This window comes from Molossus molossus, unplaced genomic scaffold (genome assembly GCF_014108415.1).
Source record: "Molossus molossus isolate mMolMol1 unplaced genomic scaffold, mMolMol1.p scaffold_m16_p_10, whole genome shotgun sequence".
Taxonomy (NCBI): Eukaryota; Metazoa; Chordata; class Mammalia; order Chiroptera; family Molossidae; genus Molossus; species Molossus molossus.
In genome coordinates this window covers 45678662-45700812 of record NW_023425345.1, presented here as the reverse complement: position 1 = coordinate 45700812, position 22151 = coordinate 45678662, and the positions used below count along the sequence as shown (strand labels likewise).

The 22151-nt window shown below is 35.7% G+C and overlaps 1 protein-coding gene and 1 pseudogene across 1 annotated transcript in view; both read left to right on the top strand.

Moving 5' to 3' along the window:
- The window catches only part of ADAMTS20 (ADAM metallopeptidase with thrombospondin type 1 motif 20), a 165456-nt gene extending 150155 nt beyond the window's left edge, over positions 1–15301 (top strand). Inside the window, exons 38-39 of the mRNA XM_036251991.1 lie at positions 12219–12323; positions 14735–15301. Of these exons, the coding sequence (XP_036107884.1) occupies positions 12219–12323; positions 14735–14824 (195 nt within the window). The 3' untranslated portion in view covers positions 14825–15301. The remainder of the gene's footprint in view (positions 1–12218; positions 12324–14734) is intronic.
- Positions 980–1514, top strand: LOC118624050 (annotated as a pseudogene).
- Positions 15302–22151: the final 6850 nt, after the last annotated feature.

Genomic DNA, 22151 nt, shown 5'->3' with positions numbered 1-22151 from the left:
GTTTGTTTCTGTTGTCTTTTTGCCCTATGTCCCTTTTTACCCTTTCCAGTTGCTTTGCATGTGTCAGATTTTTGTTGTTGTTGAAAACTGGGCATTTTAGATAATATAGTTTAGCAACAGTGGATACCAAGTCTCCTCTCTCCTCTAGGACTTGTTTTTACTTCCCATGAAGTTTCTAGTTTGTCTGCCTCTGTGATACCACACTCAGCTCTTAGCCTCCACTAATTGCTAGATAATTGGTCTATATAAAATTATTCCATGGTTTGATCCCTTTGGCCAGAGTAGTCTTATAAATCAGTCTTTAAGGTCAGGTCAGACCTTAAGAGGAGCTCTTCTTAGGTGTCTCCTTCCCTGTTTCTCTGTTAAATTTTCATTTGAGCGACCACTATCCTTTTTTTAACTGTGCACCACTAAATCTTGTTTACAATAGCACCTTTAGGCTTGAACTTCCCCATGTTTTGTCCCAAATAAGCTTAGTCCCCTTAGAAAAAGCTATGGAACTTTCTGTTCTTACAACTTGATTCTCCCTCAAGGGAGAAACTTTGGACCAATTCTGTATCTAGAGGTAGGGCCCACTTCTCAGAGCAACATCCTCCTCTCTATATGTAGAATACTATGTCACTGAAGGCCCTGGTATTCTTGGCTTGCCCTTCTCAGCATAGAACCTCTACCCTAACAGTTACTTGAGTGGGATGACTCAGGCATTGTGCTCTTGGCCTGCCATGCCTGGGGTAGCTTTTCTGTTCTATGAATAAGAACTGAGTAATAGAAGGAAGATTCAAATTCTCAGCCACTCTTGCCTATAAATAGATCTTTTGTAGCACAGAGATGGGTGATATGAGAAGTGCTGGTGGCTTGCTCTTCTCAGGAAGGAAACTTAACGCTAACGGGGATCTGGGGAGAATAAAGTTCATAGCTGCACCCATCAAGATTATAACTCGCCAGTTCCAGCCTCCCAGGTCCGGGAGGAGCCGGGAACATGCGGCTATCGGTCATTGCCACCATCTCTCACGGCCGCGTATTCTGCCGCCTGGGCCTTGGTCCCGAGGCCCTCATCCACCTGTTGCAGAACTTGTGTACGGGACTAGTGTGACACGAACACATCGAGGCATCATGAAGCTCAGCGCTGAGAAGCTCGTCGACTATGTGAAGCTGGGAGACACCAACCAACGAGCCATGCGCATGGCTGACTTCTGGCTCACAGAGAAGGACTTGATCCCAAAGCTGTTTCAAGTACTGGCCCCTCGGGACCAAGGTCAGAATGGGGGCTCCACGAGAATGCTGCAGATCCCAAATCAGAATAAGCAGGATCGGGCTAAGATGGCAGTGATCGAGTATGAAGGGAACTGCCTCCCGCCCCTGCGCCTGCCTCGCAGAGACAGCAACCTTACACTCCTAGACCAGCTCCTTCTGGGGCTGTGACAGGACCAGAGAGCAAGCATCCACAGCTCCCACTCACGTCAAACACCAGGGATTTTACTGGAGCCAAAGGGTGTGTAGCCTCAGCAGTGCTCATGATCACAGGCCTTTGGATCATTCCATCTCTAAGAACTTTACTTAGAGTTGTAAATGGACAGTCTTAATAGAGCCCAGAACCTGCTTGGGGGCCAGATAACCCTCTCTTTGCACAATAGACAAAATTCCTTGTATGAATATACGTAAGCTGATTTTTTTTTTTTTTAATCCTCCCCTTGGAATTTCTGAGAATGAGAACTATCCAAATGCTCTGTCTTCATGGGATAGTAAATTCACAGCATATGTTTCTGGCTATTAAATCCAGGTTTTATTGGGTTAGTGCAATTTTATTTTTCTTAATGTTGGTGTATATGGGGCATGTACCCTATAATTCCAAACTGGCCCCCAAAGGTGATTGAGTTATGACATCTAGCATAGAGACTGAGTCCCTGGGACTTCTTAGAGAAAAATCACTTCCTTACAAGGGTCAGAGAGTGGACATCTAGAAGTGAACTTTCCATAAGAATCTGGTACCTTAAGAACCTTCAAAAAACACTACAACCATTCCTCTGTTTCTAGGCAGGATAATATATTACCCTCATGTGCTCCCCTCAAGCCCTGGATGGGCCCCAAAGGAGAGGGCCTGAGAACTCAGATGTATGCCTGTCCTGGCCAAGAAAGTACAAGCATTGAAGAGAGGATATTGGACTCCAGGATAAGCCCCTTCCTCTTGGGATGGTAGGGGGTTGGGAGGGGAGAGTGAAGTGAAGGACAGGGTTGAAGTGGGAGGAGGATTGGGAAGTTAAATCTTCTGGGAATTTCCTGGAAATTTTTTATTGTTATCCAATCTGGGAACTCAGAAAAGGGAAATCAGGCTTCAGAATGGTCAGGGCATATGAGAAATAGGAAGCTCTTTTATATCCACTAAATACTGCGAAGCCAAACTTTGCTCAGGCAGGCTGCCCATCACTCAAGGCTCAGAGGCTTGACTAGGGTGGTAGTCATCGCCACCTAAATGCTTCATAGCAGGGTTTTACAGTACCTATATCTCCAATATGGTGCAAAGAAGATGTTTTCTTTTAGGCTGGACCTTCAGAGTGTTAGGGGCCCACCAAACCCACCCATTGTCTGAGATAACACGGGTGAAGGTAAAGAGCTCACTGGTCTCGCAGGTAGGTAGTAGTTTCACTGGCAGCTATTCCTGTGCTATTTCACTGCAGCTCCTCTAGTCTGAATACTCATCTACTCCCAACAGGGTTATCCATGTCTCCTTCTGCTTCAGTTTGTCTATCATGTTATTACCAGAAAGCTTTCTGACATATTTTGAGTGACATACTAGACACTCAAAGCATTTCTTAAATAAACCTTCAACTCTGAAACAACCATCAAAACGAAAAGGGATCCCACTATATGGGAGACCATAATGGCCAAACATGTATCAGATAAGGGATTAATTTCCAAAATATATAGAGTGCTCATACAACTCAACAAAAGGAAGACAAAGAACCCAATTAAAAAATGGGCAGAGGAACTAAATATGCACCTTTCCAAAAAGGACATACAAATGGCCAAGAGACATATGAAGAAATGCTCAACATCACTAATCATCAGAGAGATGCAAATTAAAACAACAATGAGGTATCACCTCACACCTGTCAGAATGGCCGCCATCAACAAATCATCAAACAACAAGTGTTGGCGAGGGTGTGGAGAAAAGGGGACTCTAATACACTGCTGGTGGGAATGCAGACTGGTGCAGCCGCTATGGAAAACAATATGGTGCTACCTCAAAAAATTAAAAATTGAACTTCCATTTGACCCAGTGATCCCACTGCTGGGAATATACCCTAAGAAGCCTGAAACACCAATCAGGAAGAATATATGTACCCCCATGTTCATAGCAGCACTATTTACAATAGCTAAGATCTGGAAACAGCCCAAGTGTCCACCAGTAGACGAATGGATAAAAAAGCTGTGGTACATATACACAATGGAGTACTATGCAGCCGTAAGAAAGAAAGATCTCTTATCCTTTGAGACGACATGGAGGGACCTGGAAAGTATTATCCTAAGTGAAAGAAGCCAAGCAGAAAAAGACAAATACCACATGATCTCACTTATTTATAGAATATAATGAACTAAACAAACTGATGAACAAAACTGATCCAGAGACATAGAGGTGGGGTACAGACTGACAAGCCTCAGAGGAGGGGGCTTGGGGGGGGGGGACATAAACCATAGAACTTATATGCATATATGCATCACCAATGAACATAGACAACAAAGCTGGGGATGGGGCGGGGGTGATGGGGAGGAGGGTGTCAATGAGGGAAAAAGGAGAAACATCTGTAACAAAAACAAATTAATAAAAAAAAACCTTCAACTCTGGAAAAAATAAGATTATAACTCATCTTGTTGAGGTAGGGAAGAGAGGATGGGTCATTGTTCAAGTGTCACAGAGGCTCTGTTCTTACCTAGAGTTCATGCATTTTTTCTGTATAACTATTTCTTCATTCGTTATGTAACCTTAGGACAATTTCCAGAGATTTTAAATGGTTGTTGTATCGTATCATTTTTACCAGTTATGGTTGTTTAGGTAACTATATTTTTAAAGGTAGCTAACTTTGCAGAGGAATCTCATTCAATCTTTGAGGATAGTTAGCTTTATGCCTGCCCATTTTTCTCCTTCCTTATTTCAGTCACATTGGTCTACCCGATGATTGGTCTGCCTTCCAAGTGGTGACTCTCTGATCTACATTTTCTATTCAGTTCTTTCTCCAGGACTGTTCTTCCCCTTCTAAACCCCCCTTTCTGAAGTCTTATACTGTCTCTTTGGACATCGTTTCTGAAGTCAAGTAGGGTAATATAAAACTTCTAGAATTCTAAGCACTTTTTCCTTCACATATGTAATTATAAAAACATTTCCATTTTGACCCTCTTAAGACTGGTCGATTTTATCCATCATCTCACCCTCCTTCTAATATATGCCTTTTGGGCATTTCCTTGATGTAATTAGAGAAAAGCAAATTGTGAATGACACATTAGAGATGTGAAGAGTCTGCTTCAAGATCTCACAGGTGCCATTTGGAAAAGTCATCAACTTCTGGAATTCTGGTTCTTTTTTTCATTATATGATGAATTGGGAGTAAGGTCTGGTAATAAGACAGCAAAATTCATGGGAGACTGATATGCAAGTAAATCCTATAACTGTAAGGTGGAATCAAAACTCCTTTCATCTCATTAGTGAACTTTTCTTATGGGAAATATCTTTAGCTATTATAAACAGAATATTTCTTGATGAACATGGAATCTGAATAAGAGGTATTAGCACAATCAGGATTTAAAATAAGGCTATTTCCATTCATTTCTAACTCTTTTTTCTTCAATTTCCATGTAACTGCATTTTCCCCCTACAATATCTTGAGAAAGTTATATAGTTGTAAACTATGTAATCCTAATTTCTAGTTGGAGAAAGACACTCCATGTTAACAAGTCTGTCCGACATCCTCGAGAAAGTCAGGGGTAGAACCAGTGCAGTAATAAAATATTCCTCTCTGCAAATAAAGGTGAGATGCTTCCTTCACATACTTCTCTAGCCATTTGTGGAATACAAAGCTCTAGTTCCAAAATTAGATGTTATTGAGCAAAGATACATGTTGCCAAAAGGAGCAATGCCCATTCAGTCTGCATTCAACTGCCTGAGGTTACTGTTCCGAAAAATACACACTGCCATGTTTTCTTAGATACGTTCTGTCAAATATATAACCCAGATTCTGTGTTAAGTTATACAACATTTGCATGAATACTCTCCAGATGTTTGATGTCACAGAACGCACTTACTCTCTTGTTTGGGATTCATCAAAACCATATCCTCTGTGTTTGCATATGACAGGGCACCCCAGGACATGAATGCTAAAAGGAGAAGGGACACATATGGCATTCTTTAGGGAAAATAAACTTAGCCACATTGCAATATAAGATGAAGTTTAAGGAGTGTGGTGTGACTTTAGAATACATATATCAAACAGGAAGTAACATGTTTGGTACTTTTCTACAGAGCCACAAATTTTTTTTTTTTTTTTAGTAAAAACAACATATTTTTAGCTGTTTTGTAATTAATATTGATTACATAAGAGCAAGAAAAATAACCACATTCAGCCAATGCCGGAGGATTATGGCCAGCATTCATGTTGAGTATTCAGAGCCTGTAAGGAGTTTGACCTGTATTCTTTATCATCAGGATGTAGTTTTATATATATAAACCCTTTTAAACATATTATTTAGATCTTCTTTCTCCTTATTTTGGCCCACTTGATCTTTCTTGTTAACTAAAAGTGATATATTAAAATTTCCTATTATAATTAGGGTGTTTCTGTGGCCTTTGTGAATTTCTTTGCTTTAAGTATATCTCTATCATATAGCATGTAGTTGGGTTTTGTTTGCAAGCCAACTGAAAAATATTTTTCTTGAAACAGATGTCATACCCATTCACATTAAATACGTTTCTAAAAATAACATTCAGTAAAATTGCCTTTTTTGGTATACAGTTTTCACATATGTACAGATTCATGTTACCATCACCATAATCAGAAGGTAGAACAGTCCCTCCCACCCAACTCCTGGGAAACACTGATCTGTTCCCTGTTGCATTCCCTTTTTTGGAATGTCATTGAAATAGAATTGTACAATATATAACCTTTTGGGATGTCTTTCATATCTATTGTGTTGTAGCATTTATCAATAATTTCTTTTAAATTGCTGAGAATTATGTATATTGTATAGTTGTCTTGCATTTTGTCCACTCATCCATTGGATGAAAACTGTTCAGTTTTGGAGATTATGAATAGAGCTGATAGTCACATTTGTGTAAACATACATTTTTATTTCTCTAGAACAAACATTTGTGAGTAGGGTTGTAGGGTTATATGGTATGTGTATGTTTAACTTTATAAGAAACTGCAATGCTGTTTTAGAGAGTAGCTATACCATTTCATATTCCCACCAGCAAAGATTAATGTATCAGTTGCTTTGCCTTGTCAGCCAAGTTTATTGCTTGTCTGTTTTCCCATCTTCAGTGGTATCTCATTGTGGTTTTAATTTGCATTTCACTGATGGCTAATGATATTAAGCATATTTCTTGTGTTTATTTGCCATCTCTTTATCTTCCTTGGTGCAGTGTATGTTTATGTCTTTTGTCCATTTTAAAAATTGGGTTGTTTCCTTACTATTTCGTTTTGAGAGGTTTTTGTAATTCTCTGTACAAATCTTTTGTTGGATATGACACTTGCAAATTTTTTTCCTGGTCTGAACCTTATAAGTGTCTTTCAAAGAGGAAAAAATTTAAATTTTAATAAAGTCAATTTTTTTCTTATGAGCTATGCATGTAGTATCATATTTAAAAACTCTTTGATTAACTCAAAGTTACAAGGATTATTTTCCCATGTTTTTTTCAAAAACCTTTATAGTTTTGTCTTACATTTAGACTTATGGTTGATTTTGAATTCTGAGAGGGTTTTTTAAATATGGACATCCAATTGTCCTAACACCATTTGTTGGAAATGCAATATTTTCTGCACTTAATTGCCTTTCCACCTTTGTCAAAAATCAATTGACATATTTATGTAGATCTATTTCTGGACTCTCTATTATCTTACATCAATCTACATGTCTCTCTTCTCACCAATACAGCACTACCTTGGTTATGATACCTTTATAATGAGCATGAAAATCAGGTAGTTTGGGTCCTTCAAATTCATTCTTTTAAAAAACTTTGTGTAGCTATTTTTTGGTCTTTTTAAATAAACACTTAAAATTATATACATTAGGTCTATAGGTCTAGATCTTATTTATAATAAAGTACAACACATTTTAAAATTGTAAAACAGAATTATATAATGAGCACACATGAACCAACAAGTCAAAGAAACAGAACATTAAAACTTGCATCTACCTGTGTTTCTCCTCTATCTTATATCCGTAACTACTTCTTTGATGCAGCCAATGACTCAAAAGAAAATACTTCATTTTCTTAAATTCTTGGTTCTTTTCAATTGGCTATTAGAATTTGACTTCTTTTTAAAATTTAAATTTTAAATCACCATAGTCAATGTATACTATTATATCAGTTTCAGGTGTATAACATAGCGATTAGATGTTTATAAAAACTTACATTGTGATCACCAGTAAGTCTCGTTATCATCTGACACCACACCTAGTATTTACACTATTACTTTTTCCCTATGCTGTACTTTACATCCCTGTGACTGTTTTTATAACTGGCCCTTTATACTTCTTAATTCCTTCACCTTTTTTTACCAATCCTTCCAATCCCCCTCCCACCTGGTAACCATCAATTTGTTCTGTTTCTATGAGTGTGTGTGTGTGTGTGTGTGTTTTCTTAGATTCCACATATAGGTGAAATCATATGGCATTTGTCTTTGTCTGACTTACTCCGCTTATTCTTCTAGGTCCGTCGACATTGTTATAAATGACAAGATTTCCTTTTTTATGACCAACTAATATTTCATTGTGTGTGTGTATATATATATATATCTATATATATATATATACACACACACACACACCAACTCATTTTTATCCATTCATCTACCAATGGACACTTGGGTTACTTCCATTATCTTGACTACTGTAAATAATGCTACAGTGAACTTAGGGGTGCATATATCTTTTTGAATTAGTGTTTTGGATTTCTTTAGATAAATACACAGAGTGGAATTGCTGAGTCATATGGTAGTTCTATTTTTAACTTTTTGAGGAAATTTCATGCTGTTTTCCACGATGGCTGCATCAATTTACAATCCCACCAATAGTGCACAAGGGCTCCCTTTTCTTTACACCCTCACCAACACTTATCTGTTGTTTTATTGATGGTAGCCATTCTGACAGATGTGAGGTGATATCGTGGTTTTAATTTGCATTGGCTTGATGCTTAGTAAAGTTGAACATTTTTTCATATGTCTATTGGTCATCTGTATGTCCTCTTTGGAAAGATGTCTATTCAGTTCTTCTGCCCATTTTAATAGGATTATTTATGGGTTTTGGTGTTAAGTTGTATGAATTTGTTATTTATCTTGGATATTAACCCCCTATCAGATGTATCATTGGTGAATTATCTTCTCTCATTCAGTAGGCTTTTTGTTTTATTAATGCAAAATTTTTTAGTTTCATGTAGTCCCATTTCTTTTCTTTTGTTTCCCTTGCTGTAGAGATTTTTCCTAAGAGATATTGCTAAGAACAGTGTCAAAGAATTTACTGCCTGTATTTTCATCTGGGGTTTTATGATTTCAGATTTTACATTTAAGTCTTTTATTCATTTTGAGTTTATTCTTGTATATGGTGTAAGAAAATGATCCAGTTTCCCCGATACCATTTATTAAAAAGACTGTCTTTATCACATTGTATATTTTGCCTCTTTCGTCATAGATTAATTGCCCATATAGGTATGGGTTTACTTCCAGGCTCTCTATTCTTTTCCACTGATCTATGTGTCTGTTTTTATGCCAGAGACATTCTGTTTTGATTACTGTATCCTTGGAGTATAGTTTGATATCAGGTAGCATGATATCTCCCAATGTTATTCAAGGTCTTTTGTGGTTCCATATAAATTTTAGGTTTACTTGTTCTAGTTTTGTGGGGGAAAAAAAATGCCATTGCTATTTTGGTAGGGATTGCATTGAATCTATTGATTGCTTTGGGTAGTATGAACATTTTAACAATGTTAAGAATTTTCCTTCTTATAGTGGCCTCTTCTAAAAAATGTTGAGAATAAAAGAAGAGGTAAACTTTATACTACTTTTAAAAAGCATTTTTTAAAGAAGTTCCTATGTTGAACTAATTTTTCAAGATTAAGTTTAGGGAAATTTATATTTTTATCTTAAATGAAGTATTTGGAATGGAAGTAATTACTTAATACATTTCTTCAATCACTTATTACTTCTGAAGTCCCATAGGAATGTGCCAGTATCCTTCTCATGGCACCTATAATTCTCTACATAGCATATCTGTGTAAATAAATGTAATGTAATTTCACTTATCAGATTTATTTTTCTCCAGTTTTACTGAAATATAATTGCCATATGGCTTTGTAAGGTTAAGGTGTACAGCATGATTTGATTATGTATACATTGCAAAATGATTACTACAATATGTTTAATTAACATTTATCACCTCACATAGATACAAAATCTTTTATCATATGATGAGAACTTTTTAAGATCTATTCTCTTAGCAACTTTCAAATATACACTACAGTACTGTTAACTACAGTCATCGTCATACTGAATGAACATTAAATCCTCAGAATTTATTTATCTTATAATTAGAAGTTTGTATCTTTTTTTGTTTGTTTGTTTCTTTGTTTGTTTTATCTTCACCCGAGGACATTTTTCCATTTTTTGTTCAGATAGAGTGGGAGGGAGAGAGAGGAAGAGAGAGAAACATCGACGTGAAAGGGACACATGGAGTGGCTGCCTCCCGCATAACCCAACCGGGACAGGGGACAAACTTCAACCAAGGTATGTGCCCTTAGCAGAAACCAAACCCGGGTCTCTCTGGACCACAGGCCGATACTCTAACCACTGAGAAAATTGGCCAGGGCAGAAGTTTGTATCTTTTGATGACCCCTGCCTCTGGCGACCAGCGATGTTTTTCACTCATCAGATCTGCGGAGAGATCTGTGTCGTACTCCCACGGTACTTGCACACCGTGCCGGCTACTCAGTTTTGAATGAGTAAAATGTCTTTTCACCTCTAACAGTACCCTAAATTATAAATGTATTGCTTTGCCATTTCTTCGAGATTGTATTAGATTGCTTTTTAACAAGGGCATACACAAAATTCATGAAAATTAGTCCAGAGAAATGGAGAAACAGCTATTTCTAGACCCAACAGATTGTGCTAAAGATAACCTAAGTCTCTCAGTGGTCGGCCAGCTTTATTCCTTTTACTTCCAGTGCATCTATATTGGAATGCTTCCAAGAAACCTTGTACAGGGAGGTGAAAAGTAGATATTGAAAACACTGCATGGCCCAATCAGAACAATCAATAAGTGGCTGGTCATAGGAAACCTACATCACTGAATATATGTCCGAGAAATGTTATTTGGTGAGAAGCCTATGTATTAGTTAACATCAGATGGAGGTATACAGTACAAAACCTGTATCAACTTGACTAAGTATCAACTAATCAAATGTATCCTTAGAATTAGTTCCATTATGGAATATGAAGGGTTTAGAGGTGTATGTATTTACTTTTTCAATTTATCCATCCAAAACACTTGCTGAGTATCAAACTAGTCCCTCCTTGGGGCTCTGAGAATACAGCAATGAAGCAAACATACAGGTCATTTATTCTAAATTTCATAAGCAACTGATAGATGTAATAAGAAATTTTTCTTTGGAATTTATCTGAAACAAATTGTTTCCATTATGGGGAAAATTCTCCATATGCTCTTATTGTATTAAGATATATTTGAATATCTATTTTGGTTTTAAATAAGAAATATATGGATTGCTCAGAAATCTAAATTGATATGTAATTGTTTTTAACAATAGTAAAAGTCATATTATAAATACATTTAAAATACATTTAGCCTTTGCTTTCATGACATGGTAATATTTTCATTCACATAATATAACCCCCAGTGTATTATTCTTGCTAAAGATTCATGAGTGTTGCCATAGGGTGTTGTGATGGAGAATATCTTATCCTTATCTGTGTATATTGAACATTGGCAGTAGATAATACATATTAGCATTAAGCACTTCTGCTTTTTTTTTAATCCTCACCCAAGGATATACATTTATCTTCAGACAGAGTGGGCAAGAGAGAGGAACGTCGATGAGAGAGAGACACATCAATTAGTTGCCACCCGCACAACCGCAACTAAAGTACGTGCCCTTGACTGGAATTGAACCTGGGACTCACTGTTCTGCAGGCCGATGCTCTAACTGCTGAGCCAAACCGGCCAGGGTGGCACTTCCATTTTTCAACATACAATTCTGTATTGCAATACCGTGTAAATGAGACACAAATTTGACCCCTTTTTTCTCAGTCAAGATATTTCAAGTTTAATTTTAATGGAGATAGTCCGAAATGTTTTGACCTCAGGTGGTTGTCTTGAAAATAATTAGATCATAAAGCCACTAGGGGGCTCACACACCATGTGTGTAAAGCCTGTGGCATCACAATCACATCCACTTTAGGTACTTAGAAAGGACAGGAGAGCTGGGACAGTAATACCATGTCCAGTTGTTTGGTGTTAAGAATGATTTTCTAACCCACCACACAAAAGAAACAAGATTCTAGAAAATGCATCAAACAGGTGTAACTCATCAGGGAAGTCAGCAGACAGGTCAGACACAGAAACTGGAGAGATATTCAAGCCTGGTGTCTGTCCCTGTGAACAGCCCGTGTCAGGGCTCACCTGCTGCTACAGGGGTGCTGGCTCTCGCTGTCAAGTCTCAGACTCCGAGGGGTACACGGAATCACTTTTGCACAAACAACGTTAGGTGGTGTTAATTTACTTGTCTCTTGTATGAGAAGACTTATGCGTAATCAATTTTAAACAATTGTAGCTGGTTCATTTTCTTTAGAGCAAGGTTGTATCGATATTCTCTCATTTTATAAAGGAAGACCCCTAAAAAGCAATTTGAGTCCTTTCTTATATAACTCACATTCAGGTGTATCCGACCAAGAGGATTCTTGAATATTTCATAAATTCCATCTATTTCTGTTTGCATCCAGGGACAGTTCAGCATTAACTTGGCAGGCACCGGGATGAAGATATCCGGCACTGCGAAGTGGCTTGCTCAGGGCAGTTACGCCTCTGTCGTCATACACAGGTCACAAGTAAGTCCTGCTGGACCAAAAGGCCTCTTTGAAATACTTCTGTATGGTGAACTTGCATTAAAAGGCCTCCTTCTAAATTTAGAGTTATATGAGGTTAGTGAGTTATTGCATATTATGGAATTGGGTTCATTTTTATTTATGTGCATATGTAGGTTTTATATACATTGTACGTGCTGCAGATATCTAAACATGAAATATCACATGCCAGGGCTTATAGATTGTATCTAGCTCCCATTTGGGGCTAATGACTTGAAATGCAGGTACTTCAGAAAGAGGTAATGCTTTTAACTCTATAGTTAATTATCAACAGTTTGTAGGCTTTAATATTTCAAAGTGAGAGGTAAATCTTTGGTTTATTTACCTCCCTGCTTTGATTTATGATAGGATGGTGCTAAAGCCATTTGTCATTTAACAAAAGACCCTCTTATAGTATGTTCTTTGAGAATTATGAGTATTTTTATGGTTTTACACATATTTTCCTCTATCTAGAAAACAATGTTATTTGCTTTTACCTCTAACATATACCAGGTGGGCCAAAAGTAGGTTTACAGTTGTTCATATGGAAAATAATGCAAGAATAACCTCTATGTTTTGTGTACTCACAACTGTAAAACTTCTTTTGGCCCACCCTGTGTATTTCCTAAAATAGAACCCACTTAATTTTGCTGCTGGTATGGTGTGCTAGCACACGTACTTCACATACTTTATAAGGTGGCTCCTACTAAGAGTTGCCATGTCTTAGCATGACTTTATAGAGCAAATCAGGATCTACATTATAACTCTTCTCACTTGCATTGTACATAAATCAGCATCACCAATAGCGCCTGCCCGCTCTATTTTATGGTTGTTTTCTTTTGATAAAAATGACTTCTGTTGTGTCGACCCATGCACCAAGAGGTCGCTGCTTTGATTCTTGGTTGGGGGACATGCAGGAGGCAGCCAATCAATGTTTCTGTCTCTCTCTCCAAAATCAATAAAGAAAAAATTTTAAATGACTTCTATTATGCTATTTATATGAATATTTGTAAATAAAGTTTAATTTTCTGATACTATCAAGTTTAAAACATTCTATGTCTGAAGACCACAATTATCTGAATTAATAATTAAATAATTAAATTTGTGTTTTGAATATGGGTAAGCAGAGGCTTTTAAAACAAATGGATCTTTATTTTTAAATATTTAACATATTTAGGTCTAATCCATTTTGGTAGCAGAACGGGGGTACATTCTGAGTAGGTATAAATATAGAGCTCAGTGAAGTATTCTGACCTTATTTTTCCAGCTTTTAGATATCTTTTGGTTAATATGAAGACTGAACTTGCTGCCATCACCAGTAGATATGACTATCACATACAATCATTTCCTTTTGCTTCTATTTAAGTTCTATTCTAACGATTACTTAACTGAGACTTTCTACCTTAATCAAAATGTTGCACGTGAACGCTTTTCCTGAAATCTGATGTAAAACTGAAACCCAAATATATTTATGGGAAGGCAAACGTGTTTTCATTTGCCAGTAAATTCAATCAAGATTAGGTTTTTACTTAAACAATCTGGGCTAGGAGTATATGTAAATTGGAATTTTTACTGCCATTCCCTTCTTTTCTGCTTACTCAGATTCTCCAGAGTTAAAAATCCCAAAAGAAAAGTCAACTTCAAAAGCCCCTGATCTCCAAACATTCATCCCAAAATGGTCTGGGAAACCTCCCTCTTCAGGTTAAAAGAAAAACCACAAAAACAACAACAGAATAACCTTCGCTTTCCAAAAGCTGCAGGAGTTCAAACTATTATTGCCTCCTCCTATCAAAATGTTTTCAGTCCTCTGACTTTTGGACCTAAAAGATGGAAGGCAGTCCAGAAAGAACATCTCTTACCATGACCACGCCTTTTACCCCCTCTGACCATCATTCCTCCATGAACGGCTCTGCTTTTCTTTAAAAAAAGAATCTTCCTTTTTAGTTATTTTCTAACTGTAATTACTACTTTCAGTCCAATTTTCCCCTTTCATCCTCTTCTTCAGGCTGTGTTGCTAATGCTCCAACGCAATGCTTGAGGTCAGTGGGCTGGAGAATGTGACTTGTATGAAGTCAAGTTTGCATATCTTTTATTTAGTCTGTGAACATCTTAATAAACTTACTAAAGCAAATACATACTTGGATGAAAAATAATGTGGATTGATATGAACTATCTAAATTATAGTGTGACGTATAATCATTAAGAAGCCAACATAAATCTCAGATTCTCTAACCACCAACCCTGAAAGGGTATGATCTTTGACCTCAAATGTAATTGTTCTAGAAAACCTTGGCTAATTACTTCAGCCATGTAATTCAAAGCATTTGCTTTTTCTGTCTTGTGTGTGCACCAGCTTGTATGAGATTCTCCTATATCTCTGTCTCTCCTATTTTCAGGATGGAACCAAAGTCTACGGCAGATGTGGAGGGTTTTGTGGAAAGTGTGTTCCTCACCTGACTACGGGTCTCCCAATTCAAGTAATATGAACATTCATAAGTGAGAAGTATGTCCCAAAGAGGAGCTGTTCTTTGGAACCTGCAAATACCGGTGCTCATTTCTTTAGTCTTCCTGAGATTTCCATGTCCCAAGTGTCTGTGCCTTTTTTAAGGGTGCTCATCGGGGAGTCAAATCCCCGCTTATGTTTTTCAAGGCCTTCAAAATAAAAACAGATATCTGACTCTAGTCAGGATATTTTTTTTAAAAGACATAATTTATGGTAGAGTATATAGGGATGTTTGAATGAATTATACCAAGAAAATGTTGCAGTTAACAACTTGGACTGGACCACAGTTACAGCTATAAACACACATGTAAATCTCTACTCAGTATCCCACTGTACAATGTTTATGAAATGTTTATTCTACTTGTTAAAGTAGAGCAAGTAAAGATTAGGAAAATGAACTTATTTAAAACTACCATAAACATTTCATGTCAGGTGAATAGTAAATCCATAGTTACTTCAAAAAAGTACATAGCCATTATACTTACTGATACAGCATAGATACCTTGTTTTATGTTTTCTTTAATTTTTAATTGTGGATTATGATGCTTCAAATTTTTAAAATCCTAAAAATGTGTGCTTGGGTTAAATACTAAATAAGAACTTTTGTGGGTATAATACAAAAGAAGATATAATATAGAATTTGACTTAAAACACCTACCTCTAATTTAATTGTACTTATAAGAGCAATACGTTGTTTTTTTATAACGTATGATCACTGACTTTATAACTCTTACATATGTATATATCTACATATTCTTAAAAGTCTATTTTCTCAAAGGTTTGTATTGTATTTCATTAATCAAATAGAGAAGTGAAAGTTATTGAATTTTGAAGATTCAATAAATAAAATTATTTTTACATGTGCAAATTTTTTATTAGAAATGTTCAAGTTATCTTATATCCAAGGCTTCAACTATTCATGGACGAATTCTCAGGTACTGAGTTTTTTTTTTCAGGTGAATAATTGTGTATCATAGAATGTGGTTTTAAATTAATCACAGACAATATTTTTCTATGGAAACCTACTCTGTAAACCAAAATTGAATCTACTAAGAGAATTTTGCCAGTAAATAACAGTATATTAATTTTACCCACAAAGTTTTTTCCCCAAACATCTAGGGAATCTCTGTATCAGAAATAAAGTATTCTGCACTATGTGCCTTAAACCAGTTCCAAACATTAATATGAAATGAGTAACACTTGCCAGAAATGTTTTCATTCATAATTAAAATCTTTAAATTTATAAACATTTAAATAAATATATTTGTGTGATATATTAACACCATGTTTTCATTTTCCTTCTCTAAAAAAAAAAAAAGAATCCTTGCCCGGCTGGCAAGGTGGCTCAGTGGTTGAGCATCGACCCATGCACTGAGAGGTTACCAGTTCGATTCCCGGTCAGGGCATTTGCCTGGTTTGTGGGCCCGAACCCCAGTGGGGGTCATACAGGAGGTGGCCAATCGATGTTCTTACTCATCTATGTTTCTATCTCTCTCTCCCTCTCTCTAAAATCAATAAAGAAAAAAATTTTTTTAAAGAATGCTTTACCAACAAGTGTCTATAAATGTCAAATTACTTCAGAAATTTTAAGGAATTGTTTATTCAGATTTCTGCAGTTGGGATGGAAAGAGCTGTCTGGTGTTCACCCCTCTGTTGGCAAAGAGTACATGGGCAAGAGGCCCACAGAAACTTGCAATGCCTTTAAAAGCTTCTGTTCATACAAGAAGTACCTCTGTTTACTCATAGTTAATTGGCTAAATTAAATAATATAACCAAATCTTAGTCAATGGGGCAAGAAAATATACCATCTGTACATATATTTTATGTATAGTTCTTTGCCCTAGGGATTCCTATGTATACCCCTAACCTATCATAATGTACCTCAAATGTTATAAACTCCAAATATATTTTCATATATATTTGTTTGGCCAGTGTCTTATAAAATTATCCTTTAATATACCCACATATTTATAATGTCCTGCTCTTTATTTTTACTTTAGATCCGAGTTTCTATTATTTCTTATAATATGAGTCCACTGGCAAAAATCCAGTTTTCATTTATCAGAATGTCCTTAATTCACAGTCACATTTTTAAACTTTATCTATACATTTTGACATAATTTAAAACTCACAAAAAATTAGCAGGAATAGTACAAATAGCTACCATATATGTCCATTAGCTGAAATCAGAAATTTTTAACATTTTGTCACATTTGCTATATCATTCGCCCTTTCTGTTTTAATATGCATTTAGACATACACATTTATGTGTATACACATTATGTGCAGTTATGGAATTCAGACATTTCACCACTTCATTTCTAAGCAGACTCTGAGACACTATTCTGGATAAGCTGTGGTAGCAATGATGATGGGGCGAGTGCTATGGTTAATTCTTCTCTCTCACATCCCATTCTTCCTCAACCTTAAATACAAGGGTCTCACAGTATTCTGCATTATAAGTGCTTGAATTACTCTCAATTCTTAGCTCGTTGTGACCTCCTCCATAAATATTTCCTGTACCATTCTGTTTAGAATATTTTATTTTTAATTCTTCATGTATTGTTTTCCTTTCTTATATCACATTGCTTTCTACTTTGTAAGTGATTAGGATTTTGACCACCCATCTTTGAATAAAAATGATCCCCTGCTTAGTTATGCCAGATATTGAAAGACACTTTACATCCTTGTGTAATTTAATCTTTACAACAACTTTATGAAATGTCACTATTTTAAAGATATCACCATTATAAAGATCATTTCATGTAATGGCAATAACTTTTTAGCACAGTGTACATCTGTCCAGACATAAAGCCTTTCTTTTCACTCAGCTGTATTCTTTGCTTAATGACAGAAACGAATAAAGCTACAGGGTGTCTGTAATCCTATTACATTTTGAAAATGAAATAAGCACTGGCTTTATGATTATACGTTTTTGGGGGACACCCTATATTTTATTGTGAATTTCTCACAGAAACTATCAAATCTATACAGTATAGATTTAATATTTTATTGTGAATAAATTTAAATACTTATGCATTCACTTCCACAAGAAAATATATGAAAACATCTATATGAACTATAATTTACAGATATTTGGTGGGATAGATTTAAAAAAAAAAAAAAGCCATCCAAAGAATATGTTCAGGAAGACACAGGTATTCCTGGAGAGTTCAATCATGCCCAGAGTGAATTTGTGAGGTCAGACTAGAAGTGAACAATAGTCACCATGCACACTTTTCCCCAAGGAGTTAGTTTTGTAGGTCTACTTTAATTTGTAGGTTTTAAATTTCTTTTTTAAAAATTTAAAACCTACAAACACTGATAAGAACAGAAGATTGAAACAAATTTTGCAGTGATAACTCATTCATAATTAAGTATGGTTCTGATAAATAGTTTTATGTTGCCACAGTAAATGAAAAAGAATAGAATTAATCCTTGGTGGCTCTCATCAGGATAGGATATATTTTTGCTATTAAGTACAGCTATCATTCAACATTCTAATTTGTAAACATTATTATTTTTAAACATAGATGACTCACTTTTGTTAATTTGTCTGATAATTTAGCTTGTCTTTTAGTTGCCAACTATCTAATTAAATGTTTTGCTTAAAGGTAAACAAGATTCAATTGTGCATTAGTTTTGTCACTTTTTTTTTTCAGATAACATGATTATTTTTATTACACTTTACTTGCCACATTTTTTTCTCTGTAATGATTTGTCTTTATTTGAAATAGGAAAAATGACTTGCAACTGACAACAGTGTCATCTGCTGGCCACTCTTAACTATTCCTCAGCAGGGTAAAGAAAAAATATTGAAAATAATTTTTCCCTGCAATATTCTGAAGAGCTTGAGGAGCAACAGCTTGCAATGCAATGCAACAGGAAATCTGTGTTTGCATTTTTTTTTTACTCCAGTTGAAAATATTAATAACCTATATTCATATCACCTCCCTATCTATATCTCTATCATACAAACACACATGTGTTCTTGTCACTACTTCAATCTGAGAACATTCTCGACAATATAAAACCTTCCTTGGTCTCCAGGAGCAAACAGAAAAGTTGTTTTAGTGTAATAATTTGGTGGGGGTTGGCAGGGGGTAATCTTTATGCTCTGAATAGAGGAAACTCAGATTGGGAGCAAGTGCTTGGGAACGACCAGCTTTCTAGACTTTCTAGACCAAGTGCTAATATCAAATAGCACAATATTAATCTTTAGGTAGGTTTGTTTCCACAACCATAAAGTTAGAGATGTAAAAACACTTCTAAGTTATTTTTCAGTTCTAAACCTTATATGTTTTATTTGTGTCTGGTGCATTATTTTGCAGCTACAATTTGTAATATAAGTAAAGCTATTTATTATTCAATGTGAGTAAAACTCAGTTCTTGAGGGGGTAGATCACCACTCTCTTCTACCTTTACTATACAGAAACTGTTCAATTTACCAAACAAAGCAAAGATGCTCCTTTCACAGTTATTACCTAGTGTTTCATAGTTAAGAAGGCCAGAGTTGTTTTTTTTTACATGCTCTGACATTTTCTAGCTGTGGGGTCTCATAAAGTCTGTACCTCAAAATCGTAAATTGTTAAATGGGTAGAAAAAATTGCCCTGCTTATCTTCCTGACATAAAAATTATGAGGTTAAATGAGCTATTGTTTAGGAGTATGTTTTGATTAGTAGAAAGTACCAAATTAGCTACATTCCCTTATTTTAAATACAGAAAATAGCTTTGAAAGCAATATAGACAGTAGAAGACAGGTTCTGGGGGTCTAACCTCCAGCTCTATCACTTATGTAAACTTTGTGAGCTTGAGAAAATCACTTAATTTTTCTGAAAAGCAAAAACTAAAGGAGTTCTTCACCACTAAAACATAGTACAAGAAATGTTAAAGGGTTTTCTTTATGTAGGAAAGAAACAAGAAGATACAAAAATGGAAAAAAATCTTACAGATAAAGGCAAATATAGAGTTAACACAGTAAATTAGCAACTTAAAAAGCCAAGGAGGAGGTTAAAAGACAGAAATAGCAAAATTAAGTATAACTATAATAAATAGTCTGGGGATACACAAAACAAAAAAATATAAGATATCACATCAAAAACACAAAGTGTGAAGGAGGAGTGAAAATACAGTGCTTTTATAATGTGTTTGAACTCAAAACCTGCCAGTTGAAATAAACTGCAACAGATACAGATGGATATATACACACCTCATGGTAACCACAAGCCAAGAAAAAAATTTTTTTAAACCCACATAAAATAAAATGAACCCAAACAAAACACTAACGAACACCAGTAAACCAAAAGGAAAGAGCTCAAGAGAAGAACTAGAAAAACAACTAACAAAATGTCAGTAAGTACATACCTATCAATAATTATTTTAAATATAATTGGACTAAATGCTCCAAGCATGAGAGACAAGGTGGCTGAATGGATGAAAAAACAAGATCCATCTATATGCTGCCTACAAGAGACTTGCTTCATTGAAAGACACATGCAAACACACTGAAAGAAAGGTATGGTAAAAAATAAAAAGAAAAAGAAAGCTGGAGTAGCAATACTTTTAAAGAAAATATTGATGTACACAAATGGTGAAATGAACAGCCATTGTATACTATACTACAAAGCTATAATAATCAAAACAGTATGGCACCAGCACATAAATAGACACAGATCAATGGAAGACTAGAGTCTAAAAATAATCCCTCATTTATATGGTAAATTAATCTATGATAGAGGAGGCAAGAATATACAATGGAGAAGTGACAGTCTCTCCAATAAGTGATGGTGGGAAAACTGAACAGATACATTTAAGTCTTTAATTGATTTTGAGTTAATTTTGTGTATAGTATAAGAGAGTGACCCAGTTTTTTGTTTGTTTGTTTATTTTGCATAGAAGACTTGAAACTATAAACCTTCTAGAAGAAAACAGGCAACAAACTTTTTGACATTCCTCATAGCAATCTTTTTGGATTTGTCCCCTTGAACAAGGGAAACAAAGGCAAACATAAACAAATGGGACGACATCAAACTAAAAATCTCCTGCCCAGTGAAGGATACTATCAATAAAACAAAAAGATAACCTAATAAATGGGAGAATAATTAGCAAACAATATATCCAATAAGAAGTTAATATCTAAAATATAAGAAACTCATATAGTTGATATAAAAAAATCAACAATCTGATCAAAGAATAAGCAGAGGGCATGAATAGACATTCTCCAAAGAGGACATATGGATGGTCAATAGAAACATGAAAAGATGTTCAGTGTCACTAATTATCAGAGAAATGCAAATCAAAATCACAACGAGATACTCCTTTATACCAGTCAAAATGGATATTATCAAAAAGTCAACAAATAAGTGTTTTGAGGATGTGGAAAAAAGGAAACCCTCCTCATGCACTGTCGGTGGAAACATAACCTGGTGCAGCCACTATGAAAAACAGTATGGAGGTTCCTCAAAAGAATAAAAAGAGAACTACCAGGTGACCCAGCAATTCCACTTCTGGGTATTTATCTGAAGAAATCCAGAACACTAATTTGAAAAGATAATGTGTACCCCAATGTTCATTGCAGCATTATTTACAATAGGCAAGATATGAAAACAATGTAGGTGTCCTTCAATGGACAAATGGATAAAGAATATGTGGTACATGTATACAATAGAATACTACTCAGCAATAAAAATAGAATTTTTCAACTTGTGAAAACATGGATGGAAAAGAGGGTATTATGCTAAGTGAAACAAGTCAGACCAAGAAAGACAAATATTATATTATTTTACTTTAATGCAGAATCTAAAACAAAGCAACAAAACAAAAAAAGACTGATAGGTACAGAGAACATTAACTGATGTTTGCCAGAGGGTAGCGGGGTGTGGGTGAAAAAAGTGAAGGAGAATATAGTCAATACTATTGTGATAACTGTGCAGTGACAGATGATTACTGGACTTAGTGTGGTGATCACCTCCAGTTGTGGTTTGGTCTCAGGCCCTGGTCATGGTCGTGCAGGAGGCAACCAATCAATGTGTCTCTCGTGTAGATCTTTCTTTCTCTTTCTCCCTGCCTCCCCCAATCTGAAGATAAATGGAGAAAAGTATCCTTGGGTGAGGATTAAAAAAAAAAAAGACATTCTCTACTATCAGTTCAATATATCCTCAACATTCTTGTTAGTATAGTTCCCCAGATAACTGCAGTCAATTTATTACATTTGCCCCATGATGGGATATCTCTCTGCTCTCTGAAAAAAAGTGTAACTAGCCAGGAACAATGGAGTATTCCAGAGCCCAGCTTAGTGGTCTAATTAGGT